The 18,344-nt window shown below is 37.7% G+C and overlaps 1 protein-coding gene across 1 annotated transcript in view; it reads right to left on the bottom strand.

Moving 5' to 3' along the window:
* The window catches only part of PRKDC (protein kinase, DNA-activated, catalytic subunit), a 187,967-nt gene that overhangs the window by 156,491 nt on the left and 13,132 nt on the right, over window positions 1-18,344 (bottom strand). Inside the window, exons 10-21 of the mRNA XM_077765911.1 lie at window positions 18,163-18,320; window positions 14,292-14,438; window positions 12,585-12,749; window positions 11,975-12,143; window positions 11,586-11,635; window positions 10,607-10,732; window positions 8,730-8,882; window positions 6,872-6,987; window positions 6,160-6,319; window positions 5,079-5,165; window positions 4,509-4,628; window positions 3,917-4,076 (exon numbers count right to left, since the gene is read on the bottom strand). Coding sequence (XP_077622037.1) covers window positions 3,917-4,076; window positions 4,509-4,628; window positions 5,079-5,165; window positions 6,160-6,319; window positions 6,872-6,987; window positions 8,730-8,882; window positions 10,607-10,732; window positions 11,586-11,635; window positions 11,975-12,143; window positions 12,585-12,749; window positions 14,292-14,438; window positions 18,163-18,320 — 1,611 coding nt within the window. The remainder of the gene's footprint in view (window positions 1-3,916; window positions 4,077-4,508; window positions 4,629-5,078; window positions 5,166-6,159; window positions 6,320-6,871; window positions 6,988-8,729; window positions 8,883-10,606; window positions 10,733-11,585; window positions 11,636-11,974; window positions 12,144-12,584; window positions 12,750-14,291; window positions 14,439-18,162; window positions 18,321-18,344) is intronic.

Genomic DNA, 18,344 nt, shown 5'->3' with positions numbered 1-18,344 from the left:
GTAGGGCTGCCCTCACAGGGCAGGAGCTGATGGGTGGGGGGCAGTCTGAGGCTGCGTACAGGATGTGGTGGGGTTGCAGCTGCTCAGGGTGGGATCAAGGCCATGCACCAGTACAGCAGGGTAGGAGCCATTCTGGAAGGCTGCCTGCTGAGGGAGTAGGTTGCACAGAAGTGATCTGTAGGGGAACACAGGGTGGCATGAGTGGTGCAAGACAGAGTGTCAGACCTGACATCCAGAGAAAGTTACTAACAGCTCTGCCTCTCTGGCACACACTCTAAAAATCAGTCAATGAATCTCCCTCACATAATGGTCCAGGTTCTTTTCAAACTGCTGCCTCCTTCCTCAGTCTCAGACTGAAGAAGTCTGTGTATAGGCCCTTTAAGAGTGCAGTCCTGGGGTACCTCAGTGGCTCAGTCAGATAAGTATCTGACTTCAGCTCAGGTCATGATCTTGCGGTCTGTGAGTTTGAACCCCATATCAGATTCTGTGCTGACAGCTCAGAACCTGAAGCCTGCTTCAGATTCTGTGTCTCCCTCTCTGCCCCTCCCCATTTCTCTCTCTCTCTCTTTCTCTCTCAAAAATAAAAATAAACATTAAGAACAAAATGTGCAGTCTTGGTTTCCCATAGTGCTCTAGCTCTTCCAGAATGAAATCTCACTGGTTTTCAAAGTCGTATGTTATGGGGCTCATCTTCCTGATTCAGGTCCCCAGTGTGGGGCTTAAACCCTTCACTCCTCCATGCCTGTGATATCCCTCCTGTTGTGGGTCACTGCACTGGGGGTAAGGGTCTCAACAGTCTGCATCTCTGCCCTTCCTACGTGTCTCAATGTGGCTTTTTCTTGATCTTTAGCTCTTTTGTTAGTCTCAGGTCATTCTCAGAGAGAGCTGCTCTATATACAGTTGTAATCTTTGTGTATTCATGGGAAGAGGTATGCTCAGGGTTCTCCTACTCCCATCTTGATCCTTCCATGATTATCTTTTTGTGCTGATCCAAATTATCCCCAATTTCGCCTGTAACATTTCTCCATCATTCTCTGAATGCTTTATTTCCTGATGTTTCAGAAAATACAACATTCTAGGTTCATCTTGCATTTTCCCTGTCCCAGGCTGGAGCCAGTCATCTCTCCAAGGAGTTTTGGTTCACTTTAATGTAAAATGACATTCTGAAGCCATGATCTGGGCATTAGGTTTGCTCATTACTATTAAGGTATCACTACTCCAAAGCCGGCTGTTTCAGTGGACTGATCTAGAATATATGCGTGTGTTATATAGCCATACACACACACACTTTCATCTCCATTTTTACTTTTATTTACCCACATATGTATATATGTATGTATATAAGTGTGTGTGTGAGCGAGAGACACAGAGGGAAAGAAATGCAGAGTAAAAGAGAGAGGGCAAGAAGGAAGGAGGGGATACCATGACACCACACCAATACATGCATTTGCTACTCAGTATCATAGGGTCCACTTTAGTTTTTTCTTTCTCTATTTGTAACTCCCTTCTCTAACAAAGAGAAATCTAGCTTCCATTAACCTCTATTTATTTACTTGATCAATCACCCATGTCATCTTCCCCATCCTGCCTTGACCTCCACACCCTACAAGGCTGCCCCAACATGTGGGTGGCCCATCCTGCTCCATCTCTGACACCCATGCCCAGCTGCCTCCAGAGCTGCCCTTCTTGTGTTCTTGGGGAGCACCACTGCTACCCTAACACCTAACTTCCTCTGTACTGCCTAAAGGCCTTAGGACTGAATACTTTAGGAAGAGGAGAGGAGGGGGACTTCAAATGACTAACTCCCACAAAGGGAAAACAATCACTTTACATTAACAAAAGGATGGAGCAGAAACTCTAACAAAACTGTCAAAATGAACATAACTGGTAATGGCACCAATTACTACCATGAGGCTGTGAGGAGGCTACGGCATCAGTTTTGGGTGTTTCTACCAAGAGCACCACTGAATCTCATCATGAAAAACCTTAGACAAGCCCACACATGAGAACTAAGAAAGGCTAAAGAGCTACCCATGTGAAAGAAAGCTAAGGCACTGTGACAGTTAAATACTACTCGTGGTCCTAGACTGAATTCTGTATCAGGAAAAATACAGCTATAGAAGAAATTAATGGGACAATTGAAAAATCTACATATGGACTGTAGATTAGAGAAAAATAGTGTATCTGTTTTATTTTTCCTGATTTTTGATATTGATAACCATGGTTGTATAAAATAATGTCCTCACTCTTAAGAAATACACATTGCAACATTTAGGCATAAATATCCATGACATTTGCAGCTTACTCACAAAGGGCTCAGAAAAAAATGTCATGTATAAACACACACTCATATTATCACACACTCATGCAACAATAAAGCAGAGGGGACAAGCCTTACTTGTGGAACCTTGGTAAAGAGTATACAGGAGTTCCTTTCATTACTACTGCAACTGTCCTGAAAGTATGATAGCATTTCAAATAAAACAGTACTAACAATAGTGGTTGTCTTTAAGTTTATGGATTTTCTTTTGTTATTTAATTTTGCCTAATCTGTTTTTCCCTCTCTTCTAATTATCCAATGTACACATATTTATGAATAGCTAAACCCTTTGCTTAAAAGAATCACAGTATCAGGGTGGATTGGTGGCTCAGTCAGTTAAGTGTCTAACTTCTGATTTCAATTCAGGTCATGATCTCGTGGTTGTGAGCATCGGCTCTGTGGGGGGCATGGAACCTGTTTAAGATTCCCTCCCCCGCCCCGCCATTCACATGCCTGTGTGCACACGTAGTCTCTTTTAAAACAATTTAAAAAATAATCATGTATGTTCCCTCATAATTTTTTAAAAAACGTAAATCTTTTTAATGGGCTAACTGACAGAAATAAATTCTAAAAAACAAAAAGTACCAACAAGGTGTTTGCTACTAGATATATTCATTTTTTTAAACTAAGTCCATGTTTTTTAATGATCTACTCAAATACAGCAATCCTTATATGTGAATTTTAAAAGCCTAAGTAACCTACAAACATTAACAAGCGTATTTTTTTATCTCTAAATAAGCCTATTATTGCTAACATTTACAGAAAAATCTTTGAAAATTATGACTCTTCTTGAACTCTGAATATGCATTAAGGTGTGAGAAAAACCAGACTCAGTGAACAAAATGTGTCACACAACTTTCACTTAATGTTTCCAAACCAACAATCCTTAAGTTGAATAATAAAATGGTTTACATAGATAAAATTTTACAAATTAACACTTAATTCACTTAATTTTTCATGACACTTTTAAAATTTTAGCAATATTTCAGTGTCTTTCTCCAGTCTGAATCTTTCTTTTTTTGCTCCACCTAATATCAGTGTCCATGTTCATTCTGCTTCAAGTAAATCTGTCTCCCTGAACTCGAATTACTACTTTTCTTGACAGTCACACTTGCCTGGTCCAATCATTTTTTTCCCTTTGAATCTTTTCCCAAACTATATGTACTATGTCAATTCTTCTTAACTGGCTAACATTAGTGCTTCATCAATTATATTTGGAAAACCAATAAAAATTAACAAAATCTAAAATTACTATTAAATTTTCATAGTTTTAATCCCTACTTATTTAACTATTTATTTGCAAGGCAGTGTATTAGGATTTATTAGGAATTCAAGATATTAAATATAGACTTTTTGCCTTTGAATATTTTATAAATCTTGGTTGTATAGAAGTGAATACAATGAAAAACAGTTTAATATCTCAACTATATTTCTTATGTCCCAATTACACGGACTAAATTGGAAATATTAACAAAATATCAAACATTTTGAATATGTTAGACTCAAATTACAGAAGTTGCAAAAATACAAATAGTCCTATTAAAGTTATTATATTACCATTTTGTTTAAGATATACATCACAATTCTAAACCTTACCTGATAAGGCTGATGTTTTCAGATATCCATCAAGGCTGGGTAAAATGTCTTTATAATACGGCTGAATTACATGTTTGCAGATGTAAACTGACCATTCTTCCAGGGCATTCAGGCCTACTTCTGCCAATGGGGTATAGCTCAGGCCCAGTTTAAAAGCCATCTATGTATTAATACAAACAAGGTAAACTGAAATACAGAAAATTTAACATTTAAAGAAAAAACACCAATTAGTTGTGGTTTCTAATGAGTAAGCCATTCCACTGACAGATACTGCTAGAGATATTAGGTGCATCCAAGGTCATTCCTGGGAAAACAAGCACCACCAGTCTACGCAACTGGTGTTATAATGCAAACTTTGAACACACGGAAAGTTTAATCTTCACATCCACCTGTCAGGGAAGCTCTGAGAGGCCAAGCCAAGGGTCTCAAGTCCCAAGGCTACTAAGTGGCAAAAGGAGGACTTGAGCCAGGGTGTCTGATGCGTAAGCACCTGCTATAATTGCAGAGGCAAGACCTTAATAGTTCCCGTGTTTTCTAGAACACAAAACATTATGTGGAAGAAAAATACATCTGCTTGAAATAACGTAACTACCTGCAGTGCAGGAACGTAGGCTCTAATATCAAGTTCAATGATGTCATGTGGCAGGGACAGAATAAAGCCCAAACAGGAGACCAAAAGTTCATCTTTGTATTGCTTCATTTTAACCGAAACCTTAACAAAAAAGGAAAAGAAAAAGACAGTGCTGTGCTCTGAACAGAGTCTATAATCTGAGAATCAACTAAAAAATATTTACCCTTCTTCTCAAATACAAAAAGTGATCACACAGCTTTTATATGACATGGCTACTATCATTTACAAAGTAAGTACTGATCTCCAGGAAAAACTCATCTGTTGAAGTACTTAATTCTCATTATATGGAGACCTAAAGAATCCATTAGTTTTGAGTTGACATCATTTAAACTATTTAATGAAAACTCAAGGGACTTTTGAAGGACACCGATTTCCTCTCTTAGTACTTCCTAATCCCCTAATCCCTATCTGAATTAAGCAAACCAATTTTTAAATCATTAGGTAATTTATGATTACTAAGATTTTTTTTATCAACATACTTTTATTTTTAAATAGCCCATGAAAACACTGGATAAATCCTTTAAAAATTACCTCTTTACCAAATTTTGCAAACAAAGCAAAGCAAGAATATTTTTCTGGGTCCTCAGGAGACTGTGTCTGACTCTTTGGATCAACTCCCTGTTGAATAAAGCAGTAAATTAGTAAAGTGAACAATATTATGTAATTCTGTGACCTAATCTAGCAATTCCCAGTCTTACTTTTTTTAAAATTTTTAATGTTTACTTATTTTTGAGAGAGACAGAAAAGAGAGAGCGCAAGCCGGAGAGGGGCAGAGAGAAAGAGGGACACATAGGATTCAAAGCAGGCTCCAGACTCTGAGCTGTCAGCACAGAGCTTGACATAGGGCTTGAACTCACAAACCGCGAGATCATGACCTGAATCAAAGTCGAAAACCCAGCCACTGAGCCACCCAGGAGCCCCCTCAGTCTTACTTAAGGGGTAAATCTATTTTCCATTTTCATTTTGCCAAGGTCTTAAGCAGAGGGGGAAAAAATCGGCTCTGATAACACTTTAGGCAGAGGCCAGTGAGAAACAAAACGTAAGGTAAAAGGCGAATGACTATTCAAAAGTCAGAGGCCTGGCTAAGTCCATTACCCCTTTCCTGTCTTCTAATACATATACCTATGAATTGAGAGACCTGCTCACCCTGTAACTAACTGACTGGACCACTCGTGATAAACTGGAGCATTAGGAACCCTAATCTAGTTACTCTCCAGTGTCACTAGCCACCAGATCACCTGGGTAGCCTATTAGCATGAACTGTTCAGCCTGGCCCCAGAGTTTCTGATGAGCAAGGTCTGGAGGGGACACAGATTTCTCAGGCAATGCTGAGGCTGCTGGTCCCAAGACTACACTTTGAGAACCTTTGTTAACCTCTGTTAATCTCACCTTATTGGCCAGGTACTTGTAAATCAGAACAGAAAATGCTACTAACGTTTTTACAGTGTCAACCAACTGCCACTCACACTACTTGTAAAAGCACAGAAAATAAAATAAGACTTTAATTTTATAAAATAAGACTCCAATATAATATTTTATAATGCATTTATACATACTCACGCAACCTAAAAAACTCAGGAAGATTCAGTGTCCGTACAAAAAAACCACTCACCTCAAAATATTTTATTTTCTTGGCATTTCTCACAGCAACAGAAAGCAATTTGTAAAAACCACTGATGAGAGGCAACCGTGTAGACTGCAAAATTAACTCAAATGCAAATGAATAGACCCATGGCTCAAAAAATTCTACATGTTTCTCAGGAAGAATCTCTCTGTAAAAACAAATTAAAAGCTTAATGCAGATGTTTTTATCATATTTTTATTCTGCTTCAAATTTATAAGGGATATTATTAAAAAAGCATATGATTACATTATATAACATTTTTATATTCTTTTCTCCGGAAGATATATTTTTTTAAGTCTATTTATTTATTTTGAGAGAGACTGAGTAAGCATGTGCATAAGCACAAAGAAGGGTCAGCCAGAGAGGGATAGAGAACCCCAAGCAGGCTCCACACTTTTAGTGCACAGCCCAGCATGGGGTTTGATCCCAGGAATCATGAGAACATGACTTGAGCCAAAACCAAATGTCAGATGCTTAACTGACTGAGCCACCCAGATACCCCTCCCTACCTGAGGATCTTTTAAACAGAAAACAATGATAATTCTAAGCTGGTACATATAGATATATTTTAAAGATTCATATAAGCAATTTTAGATTTTAAGTCTTTTACTGTTTCATCTCATATATCCAGAGAAGTCTTTTTCTTATAGCGAATAGCTGGTGATTTCCACCCTTAAAATATTAGAATTTTTTTTAATACCTGCAAATTTCCACCAGGTTAATGAAAGCTGAAAAATCTTTGGGTTTAGCAGGATGCAAGTTAGCCGCTGGATCAGAGGTCGGGATCACCAAAATACCAGCCGCTTCATTTTCATCCTTAAAAGTAGACGTACCCAAACAAACACTTTATCAAAGTGAGAAAGGTATATATGAGTCCTCAATTACAGGTAATACAATTTAATAAAGCTTACAATTTATTAAGATGACAGAGCTCGAAAACATTAAAGAAAATAACACAAAGGAAGTGAGAAAGAGAAGTGATTAAAGAATGGTACAAATACAAAAATATGAAGGGGTAGGGCTATAAATTCTTGAAGGAACTAGCAATGCTGCTTTGACAGAGGTAGAAGTTCAGAACATCAGAATGTGTCCATAAGGACTCGGAGGTTTCAAACCGAGAAACAGGAATAGTTAACGGTATTAAGCGACAGTAACTCACTATGAGCAGACTACACCTGTGTTATCAAATTCAGGTGGAAATGTTAAACAAGTAGTTAGAAATACAGACTGGAAGCTGTAGAGGAGGATAAGGGCGGATGCCAGGTTTACTTGAGAAATGGTCGCAAGAGGTGACCACTGCCCTACTGGAAGTAAAGTGAAAAGGGCAGGAAACAGACGAGAGAAAACAAGAAGAGAAAGAAAGTGCAAGGAAGCCACTGAAGACAACAAAAGTGACAAGGACATGTGTCCTAAAAAGCAGGTTTGTTGGCTGACATAGCTCCAGGAAGTCCCTGTTGGCAAGTTTTTCAATGAAATTATTTTAGATGTACGCAAAACATGAAAACTACTGCTGTTTCCGTCAACCAGCATAAAAAATAGAACAATACAAATGCAGTACAGTTACTGCTTCCTTTATCCTCTGCATAATCCCTCCATTATCTTTTGTCTAACTTCACAGTATTACAGTGGAAGTACTATGTACTATGTGCTAACGAGCATAATCTAGTCTAAGAAAAAAATCCCCGAGCTGAAAAGCAAATTAGATGTTTTCCATTGGAACTTAAGTCCTTTGACACTAGGGTCATTCCCATCGTGCTTTCCTAAAACACGTCCTCAGAGAAGAGCACAGTAGCTTCTGGCTGGCAGGCTTAAACCATGACTTATCTCTCATACAGGCCAGGAAATCTGGGTACAGGAAAAAAGGAGGGTGTATTCTTCCTTTCCTCCCTATTGCCTATATTCTACTTTCTCAAGAACACATTGAACATTCTGCACCCAGAGTCTGGAGTTTCCTCAGCTATAAACAAGAGGAATCCCAGGATTCCCTATCCTACTACAATAAGTCACCTTTATACAAAGTAATACTTGACTCTTTACTATTCCTAAGAAATGAGTAACAAGCATAGTAAACAACTTTTAAAAAATAAATGGTTTTCTTTTTTTTTTTTTAATGTTTTATTTATTTCTAGGAGAGAGAGAGAGAGAGAGACAGCGTGAGCAGGGGAGGGTCAGAGAGAGAGGGAGTCACAGACTGAAACAGGCTCCAGGCTCTGAGCTGGCAGTCAGCACAGAGCCTGACGCGGGGCTCGAACCCACTAACCGCGAGATCATGACCTAAGCGAAAGTCGGACGCTTAACCGACTAAGCCACCCAGGCACCCCCAAAAAATAAATGGTTTTCAAATATTAAACATATAAATTAGTTTTTGAACAATCTAGAGATAACATTTTCTACACACTGAGCTATTTAAATAGCCAAGTATCAATGACACACATGAATGCTGCAGAGATCAATTTCCTCTAATATTCAACAAATGTGCTATTTCCCCCTGGATGCTTACATCCAAAGAGAGCTGCTATAAAAATGAGGCAAAATTATTATTGACAAAAACTTCTAACCTCATGTCCCCCAGCGTTCTGTTTCTCTAGTGTAAGATCCAATTTCTCAATAATCTTCAAAACTGATTTGACAAATTCATCATATAGCAAACGATTCAGACTTTGAAGGGAGGGATTCACAAAGAGAAATGCTTCATCTGCTAAAAAAGAATCCTTTAAAATAAAGAAAAGTAATAAACTTCAAAATTTTATACAAAAAAGTATCAATATCCATATTAAATTACGATGCATATGTGTACTTGTATATTTGGATATTAGAGCAACTTCTGTGTAAACTGTAGGAGATTTACCTGGAAGTTTTCAAGCTGCAAAATACAAACACTTTCCAAAATTATTAGGACAATATCATTTAAGTCAGATAGGACTTACCTATACACGTTAACAGATACTTACTAAGTACAAAGTAGCAAATGAGAAGATTTAGGCCAATCCTCATCAAAGCATTTATCCCATTTAATGTGTGTGTGTAAAACACTTATGTATACTATACACACACACATTATATACATGTTTATACAAATACATGTGCATATATGTTTATATATAACCATGCTTACATACATATAAACATACATACGCGTGAATCAATGCACACCTATCCTCAAACTGGACTTAAAGGTATAATTTACCATTTCTTTATTTTTAAAAATTTTTTTTAATGTTTTATTTATTTTTGAGAGAGAGAGAGACACTGTGAGCAGGGGAGAGTCAGAGAGAGAGGGAGACACAGAATCTGAAGCAGGCTCCAGGCTCTGAGCTAGCTGTCAACACAGAACCCGGTGCGGGACTCAAACCCACAAACAATGAGATCATGACCTGAGCCGAAGTCAGACACTTAACTGACTGAGCCACCCAGGTGCCCTATAATTTACCATTTCTTTATAAGTAAAACTACTCTGGTGCATCTGGGTACTCAGTCAGTTAAACATTGACTTGGTTTCAGCTCAAGTCATGATCTCATGATTCATGAGTTCGAGCCCCATGTTGGCTCTGCACTGGCAGCACAAAGCCTGCCTGGGATTCTCTCTCTCTATGTCTCTTTGCCCCTTCCCTGCTTGCTCTCTTTGTCTCTCTCTCTCAAAATAAATAAACATTTTAAGTGAAACTATTCAACTATTCCAAAAATACAAGCCAATGGCTCTGCCTTTACTCGGTCAAATATTCTATGGAACTTAACCTCAAAATATAGGAATACCTAACACCATATATAAAAAAGAAATATTGTAGGTAAAATTACTAACACTGCCATACTATTTTATTTCAGTAAGAAAACAACTAAAAACTCCTAAGACAGAACAGAAATCATCTACAGACATAAACTGTTTTTCCTAGGGTATAATGCTTTGCCAAAGTTTATGCTGAAATGGTAGGCAGAACTTGGCTTAAAGCAGACATTAGAGAAACATCTATCAGAAACATTAAACAGGAGGCATTATTCTCATCATAAATGACATAAAAAAACCATGCACCAATCTTCTTCACACTACAGAGTTAGATCTTCATCTTTTTTTTAATCTTCATTTTTAACAAATAAAAAAAGAATAGCTCTTCCATGGTGATAATATTGTTGTACTTTTGTTACATAAGAGGGTGGATCTGTTAGGAAGAATAACTTAGCATCAAACATACTACCACTGGCTACTCACAGATGAAATGAGGACTTAGCTATGGCAATTATTAAGTTTACATGAGTTCTATGATTTTGTTCCTACAGTACAGCATTTAAATTTTTTATTACATGAAGTACTTTGAAAATAAAACAACTGAATAGTTAGTAAAATATAACTCTGAAATTAGTTAAGTCTTAAGGGTAAAACTATGGAGACTAATAAAGAGGAACTAGGTCACTTTCGTGGCTTTAAAATAGTCATTTTTACCATCATCTGGTCACAACTCAGGAGACTTCTAAAAAGATCCAAATAGTCTTTATATGTGGGCACTTTCCATCTGCCAGTTCTAACTTCCCCTGATGCACGGTAGTCTTCAGATTCAGACTCTGCACCCTGGGCAGGAAGATAACACACCAATACTTACTGGTGGATTCACAAAATAATCATGGCTGCCAGAATGTTTTGATTTTCAGAATTTCCTAAGCTAAAACATTCTCTCGTCAGATACCAATTTGATTGAGGAAGATAGTATAGCATGATAGGATAATACGCAAGCAAGCTAAAAAAAAATCATAATTTTTCTAACTGGGACTATAATAGTGATGAATTAAAAAATATTTTAAAACAGGGGCGCCTGGGTGGCTGAGTCGGTTAAGCGCCCGACTTCGGCTCAGGTCATGATCTCATGGTTTGTGGGTTCGAGCCCCACGTCGGGCTCTGTGCTGATAGCTCAGAGCCTGGAGCCTGTTTCAGATTCTGTGTCTCCCTCTCTGACCCTCCCCTGCTCATACTCTCTCTCTCTCTCTCAGAAATAAATAAAACATTAAAAAATTTAAAAAATTTTAAAAAAAATTTTAAACAATGCCCAAGGAACCTATTAAGGTCACTTACCTCACTGTCCTATGCAGGTCCATCTCCCACCTCATCCTACTCCCTACAACTTCAAGTAACTAACATATGCCTCCCATGATGCGCCTAAGTATTCTCTCTCAGAGTTCCAAAAGAGAAGCCACTCCCTTCTTGTAAAAATGTGTAAATAACAGTAAGTTACATTTAAGAATGTCCCATAACTGAGGAATTTATTCACCTGAAAAAATAGAGGCATTATGTCCTACACTTTTCAAATTACGAGGCATGGCTAATAACTAAAAAGGCCATTTTTGTATACTTACAGACTAAAGATCCCATCATCACTTCTAACTTTCAGTGACAAAAGAGTAATTTTCAAAACAGATTCAGAATTTACCTTTTGAAGGATCACAGGCTTAGAACAGATTCTGATTAAACCCTGATGCACTGAAAAAATAAAATGAAAACAGAAATGAAGGCAACATCACAAAGTACAACCAAACACTCAACAAAAATGAAAGCCACTATTTACAAAACATAACAATACCTCTCAAGTTTTCCCTTAAAATCTATCAATATTTTCCATGTAAAATTTTAGACTATTAAGATTCAGGAGCAAAAGGGAGAAAAAAAGATTTTAAAAAAAGGATGAAAAAGGAGATTCTGATCCACCAAAACATTAGTTCCCCAAGAGGCATCAAAAGATACAAAAAATATCTATATCAAACAACATGCTAAGTATTCATCATTTATCATCATAGAAACAAGAGTGAGTTCCAAACTTACCCACAGTACTGATGCAATTCCAGAGAATGGGTCCTTTCCCCCGCAACGCCAGGAAAACTTTTACTATGGCTTTACAACACACTGACTGCATTTTTGGACTATATTGTGGGAAACTGTCTATCTGTGCCACAAGGAGATGTTCCAGAACAGGAGTATACACCTCAGGAACCTACCAGAAATGGACAGCAAACTAAAAGTTACAGGAGGAAATACAGGAATAATATAAATATCTAAAATAATTACAACTCAAGTAGACACACATTAGATAAATGAAAAACCGGCCTTATGCCTAATCTACTAATAAGCTTAATAGTGTGATTGACTAAAAAAGAGTAAAACTGTCTGATACTTAAGGTGCAATTCTACCCCAAGCAACAATCTTAATCTTTTTAGAAAAACAGAACAAGTAACAAATTAGTTTTCCTGCTTTGGATAACTAAAAGTCAAGCTTCATGACAATAATTAAAACAAAATACTAATTAAAAATGTCACCTTGATCACAACGGTGCCTATACTGAATACATACAATTCCTATGACTTTGTCGAATTATCTGAAGAACTGAAATTAAATATTAAAATAGTGCTCAGCTTAATTGACTGTTTCACTTACTGTATCAAGGTAAAGCAAGACACTTGCAATAGACTGGAGGAAACTTGGCATGTGGTAAATGTGGTCATCAACAGTGTCTGTCTGGGTGAGGAAGAGCTGTTTGCAGCGCTGAATGAGTTCTACATACATGAAGTCAACATCTTTCGCATTTATAACCTTGCAAGGCTTTCAGAAAGGTAAACAAAACTATCAATCTCGTCAATGCCAAAATAATAAGATTTAAAGTGTCATGTTAAGCCATATGATTATAAGCTGAATATGAACAAGCTTTTTAATGGAGATGAGACAGTTATAAAATATAGTATATCTCATAAAGATGCTTCTTAAAATACTCTGTAATTATATTTTAAGTATTTATACACAAAACATCTAGTGATTGTCATAACTATTCTAGATACTGCTTAGATGGTAACTATCAGAGACCAATTAGATGCAGTCTCTGCACCATGAGGCTAGTCCCCGGGAAGGAGAAACAGAAGTGAACTCAAAGCCGGAATACGCTACTATACCACACCACACTGCACAGTACACCCAGAGCCACCTGCATCACTCACAAATCTGATAATACTACTATACAGCTTCAGATTTTACAAAGGCTTCTTTGGACTTCAGATCTAATCTAGCTTCCCTGAGGATCTGACTAGTTAATCTTTTTAGAGTCCCTCTCTCTTTATTCTTGACTATCACACTCCAGCTACACTGTGAACATATCTAACCAGTAAACAAGTTGAAGTAGGTTAGACCGCTGTGTATAAAGTTAAAAATTCCGTGTTCTCAGGGAGCCTGGGTGGCTCAATCGGGGTTGAGCATCTAACTCTTGATTTTGGCTCATGTCATGATCCCACAGTGGTAGGATCAAGCCTTGAGTCAGGCTCTGCACCAGGCATAAAACTTACTTAATATTTTCTCTCTTTATCCCTCTTCCCCTCCCCTGCTCACACATATGTACACGTGTAAAACTCTCTCAAAAAAAATTCCAAGTTTTCATTTACATCTGAGCCTTCTCACATATAGGTTCTTCTGCCCTAAATATATTTAAAGGACCCAATAAAGACTAATAGAAATGAAAATTTTAAAAAAGCAAGAGGTAGAATGATCATTTGGGAGCAATAAGGAAATTATCAGATGGAATGAGTAGTAAGAGTAGAAAGCTGGGAAGAGGGACCTTCCTTCCCTGAAAAAGGGAGTAGATACTCATGGGCAGATCTGTAGAGAGAAAGGTAGCAATCCATGTTCTCTATAATGTAGAAGTCACAGAGATCTACTAAGAGGGAAATAACTATCGTTACTATCAATATTCTTAAATACACTCCTGTCATAAGAATCTCTCTTTCCAAATTACTGTGTGACACCAACTAAAATTCTGCTTCATAAATAATGGGCAGTATACTGTAATTGAAAAATGAGTTGACTTTATATCATGGCTCCGTCAATTACTGTGTCCTTTGACAAGTTACTCAATTTCTCTGAGTTTGTTTCCTCATTTGTAAAGTGGAATGAGAGCTTGTAGGAGAGTTATGAGAATTTGAGGTAATATATGTACAAAATCCTAGTACATAGTTGGCACTGAAAAAACAAGTTAACAACAAAGCAAGTAACAATAATATTGTCACAAGTGTGAGATGCTGTTCAAAAACAACACATCATATTCCTTTAAACGCTCAAATGAAAATAAAAAAGATCAGAGTAAATTAATGAGCCACATACTCCTGCAAAAAGTCCGTATCCACGAATTGCAATAGATAAGTCCTTGCTGTTTGAATCCACGTTCCGGATAATTCCGTAGAATTGCTCCATAAAGTACTGCAGCTTTTTCTTATGCATTTCTGCATCTTTTGCCACCATAGAAGAGATCTGCAATTGCATAATGTTTGTTTTTTAGAAATATTTAATACCAAAACAAAGGACTAAGAATCTATACAAATGTAAAAAGGCTAGATTGGTTAATTGGATATTATCAATATGTTGTTATAATTCCACACAATTGCTTTTACTGACAAAGAACTGCTGCTCTAATTTGCTCAGTCTGCACCATGTTCAGAAAAGACACTCGCAAACAAGCCTTTATTATACATGATACGTTTCTCCTACAAAAAGGGACTAAGATGAGCATGCATAAAAACCAGGTTTTGCATTTAGGCTCCCCAGTGTAGCAGGAAGCCTGGTTAGAGCCCATGTGTATCTCACAGTGTGTTGTGGAGTCCTGCACACTCAATGACCAGCGAGTTCAGAAGTCAACTGACTCAGTGTCTAATTAGGGTAACACAGAACAAGAGCTCAGAACTCATAGTCAGAAAGAAAGATGAAGCATCTCATCTGTCAAAAGAATAAGCTACAAACTCTAAAGTTTGAATTAGGTGAGGCAAGGGGAAAAAGTACTTTGAGAATCCGGTAGATCTCTATCTACCAAACTAAGGGACAGTAACCTAAATGTAAGAACTAACACAAGTGTTCAAGAAAGCATTCCTAATTTCAACACAAAGCCTGTCCAAGACAAGAATAGAAAGAATCATAATTATCAAAAGCAGAAAATAGGTATCAACCCTTCTATTGCCAAACTACCAACACACACCCTAATCCCACACAAAACCCCAGTTATTTTAGAAGAATGGGGTATCATACATACTGCCTCAGAATTTCCTTCTTCACAAGCATATCAAGAACATGTTCGTCTGATCTCATGGTTCATGAGTTCAAGCCCCGCATCAGGCTCTGTGCAGACAGCTCAGAGCCTGGAGCCTACTTCCAATTCTGTGTCTCCCTCTCTATCTGTCCCTCCCCAACTCATGCTCCATCTCTATCAAAAATAAATAAACATTAAAAAAATTTTTTTAAAGAACATGTTCCTCAAGAAGTAAACAAACACCATCAACTTAATCACAGAATACTTTTTCTCTTTATGAACATATTATAATGTTCTCACATTTATAAACTGTTTCTACAAAAACAAAGATGAACTTCGTCTTTGACTTCATCAAGATAAAAAAGCTTCTGCACAGAGAAGGAAACAAACAGCAAAACTAAAAGGCATCCGACGGAATGGGAGACAATATTTGCAAATGACAGATAAACGGTTAGTATACAAAATCTATAGAGAACTTATCGAACTCAACACCCAAAAAACAAATAATCCAGTGAAGAAATGGGCAAAAGATGTGAAAAGACACTTCTCCAAAGAAGACATCCAGATGGCTAACCGACACATGAAAAGATGCTCAATATCATTCATCATCAGAAAAATACAAATCAAAACCACACCGAGATACCACCTCACATGTGTCAAAATGGCAAACATTAACAACTCAGGCAACAGATGTTAGCAAGGATGTGGAGAAGGAGGATCTCTTTTCCACTTCTAGTGGGAAGGGAAACTGGTGCAGCCACTCTGGAAAACAGTATGGAGGTTCCTCAAAAAATAAAAATAAAAGTACTCTATGACCCAGCAACTGAACTACTAGGTATTTATCCACGAGATAAAAGTGTGCTGTTTTGAAGAGGCACATGCACCCCAACATTTATATATCGACAATAGCTAAAATATGGAAAGAGGCCAAATGTCCATTGACAGATGAATGGATAAAGAAGATGTGGTATATGTATATATACAACAGAGTATTACTCAGCAACCAAAAAGTATGAAATCTTGCCATTTGCAACTATGTGGATGGAACTGGAGGGTATTATGCTAAGCAAAATTAGTCAGAAAAAGATGATACCATATAACTACTCATGAGTAATTTTTTTAATTTTTTTTTTTTTTTTTTAAATTTCTGAGAGAAAGAGACAGCATGAACAGGGGAGGGTCAGAGAGAAAGGGAGACACAGAATCTGAAACAGGCTCCAGGCTCTGAGCTAGCTGTCAGCACAGAGCCCGACTCAGGGCTTGAACTCACAAACTGTGAGATCATGACCTGAGTCAAAGTTGGATGCTTAACCAACTAAGCCACCCAGGTGCCCCTCATATGAGGAATTTAAGATACAAAACAGATGAACATAAAGAAGGGGAAGCAAAAATAATATAAAAACAAGGATGGGGACAAAACATAAGAGACTCTTAAATATAGAGGGTTGCTGGAGGCGTTGTGGGAGGGAGTGATGGGCTAAATGGGTAAAGGGTATTAAGGAATCTACTCCTTAAATCATTGTTGCACTCACTATATGCTAATTAACTTGGATGTAAATTTAAAAAATTAAAAATTTAAAAAGTATGGCTAATAACTAGAGGAAAAAAAGATTATTATCAACAGTCACCATGGAAATTCAAATTTATAACCACCGGAAGATAGTATCATACACCCATGAGAGCAGCTAAAATTGAAAAGACCAACAATCCCTTGTGCTGACTGGGATATGGGCTGACAGAAACTCCTATGTCTTGGTGTTGAGAATGTAAGATGGTGCAACCAGTTTGAAAAGAATCTAGCAGTTTCTTATAGTTTCATATATATCTACCACATGACCCAGCAATTCTGCTTCTAGGTTTTTACTCAAGAGAAGTGAAAGCGTATGTCCACAAAAACACTTGGTCACAAATGTTCTCAACTGTCTTATTTATTTATTTTAATTTTTTCTTTAATGTTTATTTATTTTTGAGAAAGAGAGAGACAGAGTGTGAACGGGGGAGGGGCAAAGAGAGAGGGAGACACAGAATCCGAAGCAGGCTCCAGGATCTGAACTGTCAGCACGAAGCCTGACATGGGGCTTGAACTCATGGACCACGAGATCATAACCTAAGCCAAAGTTGGATGCTTAACCAACTGAGCTACCCAGGCGCCCAATCAACTGTTTCATTTAAAAAAAACAACAACAACAAAAAACCAAAATGGGAACAACCCGACTGTCCATAAACAGACTGTCATATTCCTACAATGGGATACTGTCTGTGCCACATTTCAGATAGGTCTTCAGGGCCTAGCTTGTAAATTTAACTACCATTTATAACACTGCTCCAAACAAAACTTTTGGTGCATCTTCAGAGTTTCCCATCAGAGCCAACCCAAAGAGTCTAATTCTGTAACACCTGGCCTAAACACCCGGTATTTCTAGACACCTCTGGATGCTGAGAGCCGTAGCACATTCTCCCTAGCCAACATGTTTCCAAATTTGCAGCCTCAATTCTATAATCACATCCTACCTAGACAGAAAATACAAAAGGGCAAATGGACTCTCCTTATTCTTGAAGTAATGTGAAACAAACACAACCTTGTTAACACTGACAGCTTGGCCTGACCTCTCGGGAAACAGGTTTCTATTCTACCCCGACCACCCCGACCTGGCTGCCCCTGGCTCAGAGGACACACGACCTCCCAGTCTTCTTCCTTCTACCTCCTTATGGCCGCTTTCACGTCTAGCAGACCCCCAGTCTTGCCTCTGGGGCTGTGATCAGATCTGGGATATTCCTATATTTCTTTCAGTCCTGCTGCCACCAATGCAGCTGACTGATAAGCAAACTTTTTTATTTAAATACTGCAGAAGTTAAAAAAATAACCTGTTTTCATTTTTCAAATGTGCACGCACAAGACTGGAATTTAATTTTTTGCAGGGAAAAAATATTTTAAAATAAAAGTTGAGTTCATACCTGTTTCAGAAAAGATTCCAGAGCTGAATGTGCAGCTTTCTTCACTTCTACATTCGTATGGCTACACCATTTTGACAATACTTCAAACAAAGAGACATAGTTGTCCATGAGGCAGGTGCTAAACTGAGATGCATGCAGGGTAAATAAGCATAAGCCAGCTGCAATCGAAAAAACCATTATAT

This window comes from Crocuta crocuta, unplaced genomic scaffold (genome assembly GCF_008692635.1).
Source record: "Crocuta crocuta isolate KB4526 unplaced genomic scaffold, BGI_CrCroc_1.0 scaffold1471, whole genome shotgun sequence".
NCBI classification, from domain to species: Eukaryota; Metazoa; Chordata; class Mammalia; order Carnivora; family Hyaenidae; genus Crocuta; species Crocuta crocuta.
The sequence above is the reverse complement of the archived record's forward strand: the minus strand, read 5'-3'. Positions and strand labels throughout refer to the sequence as shown.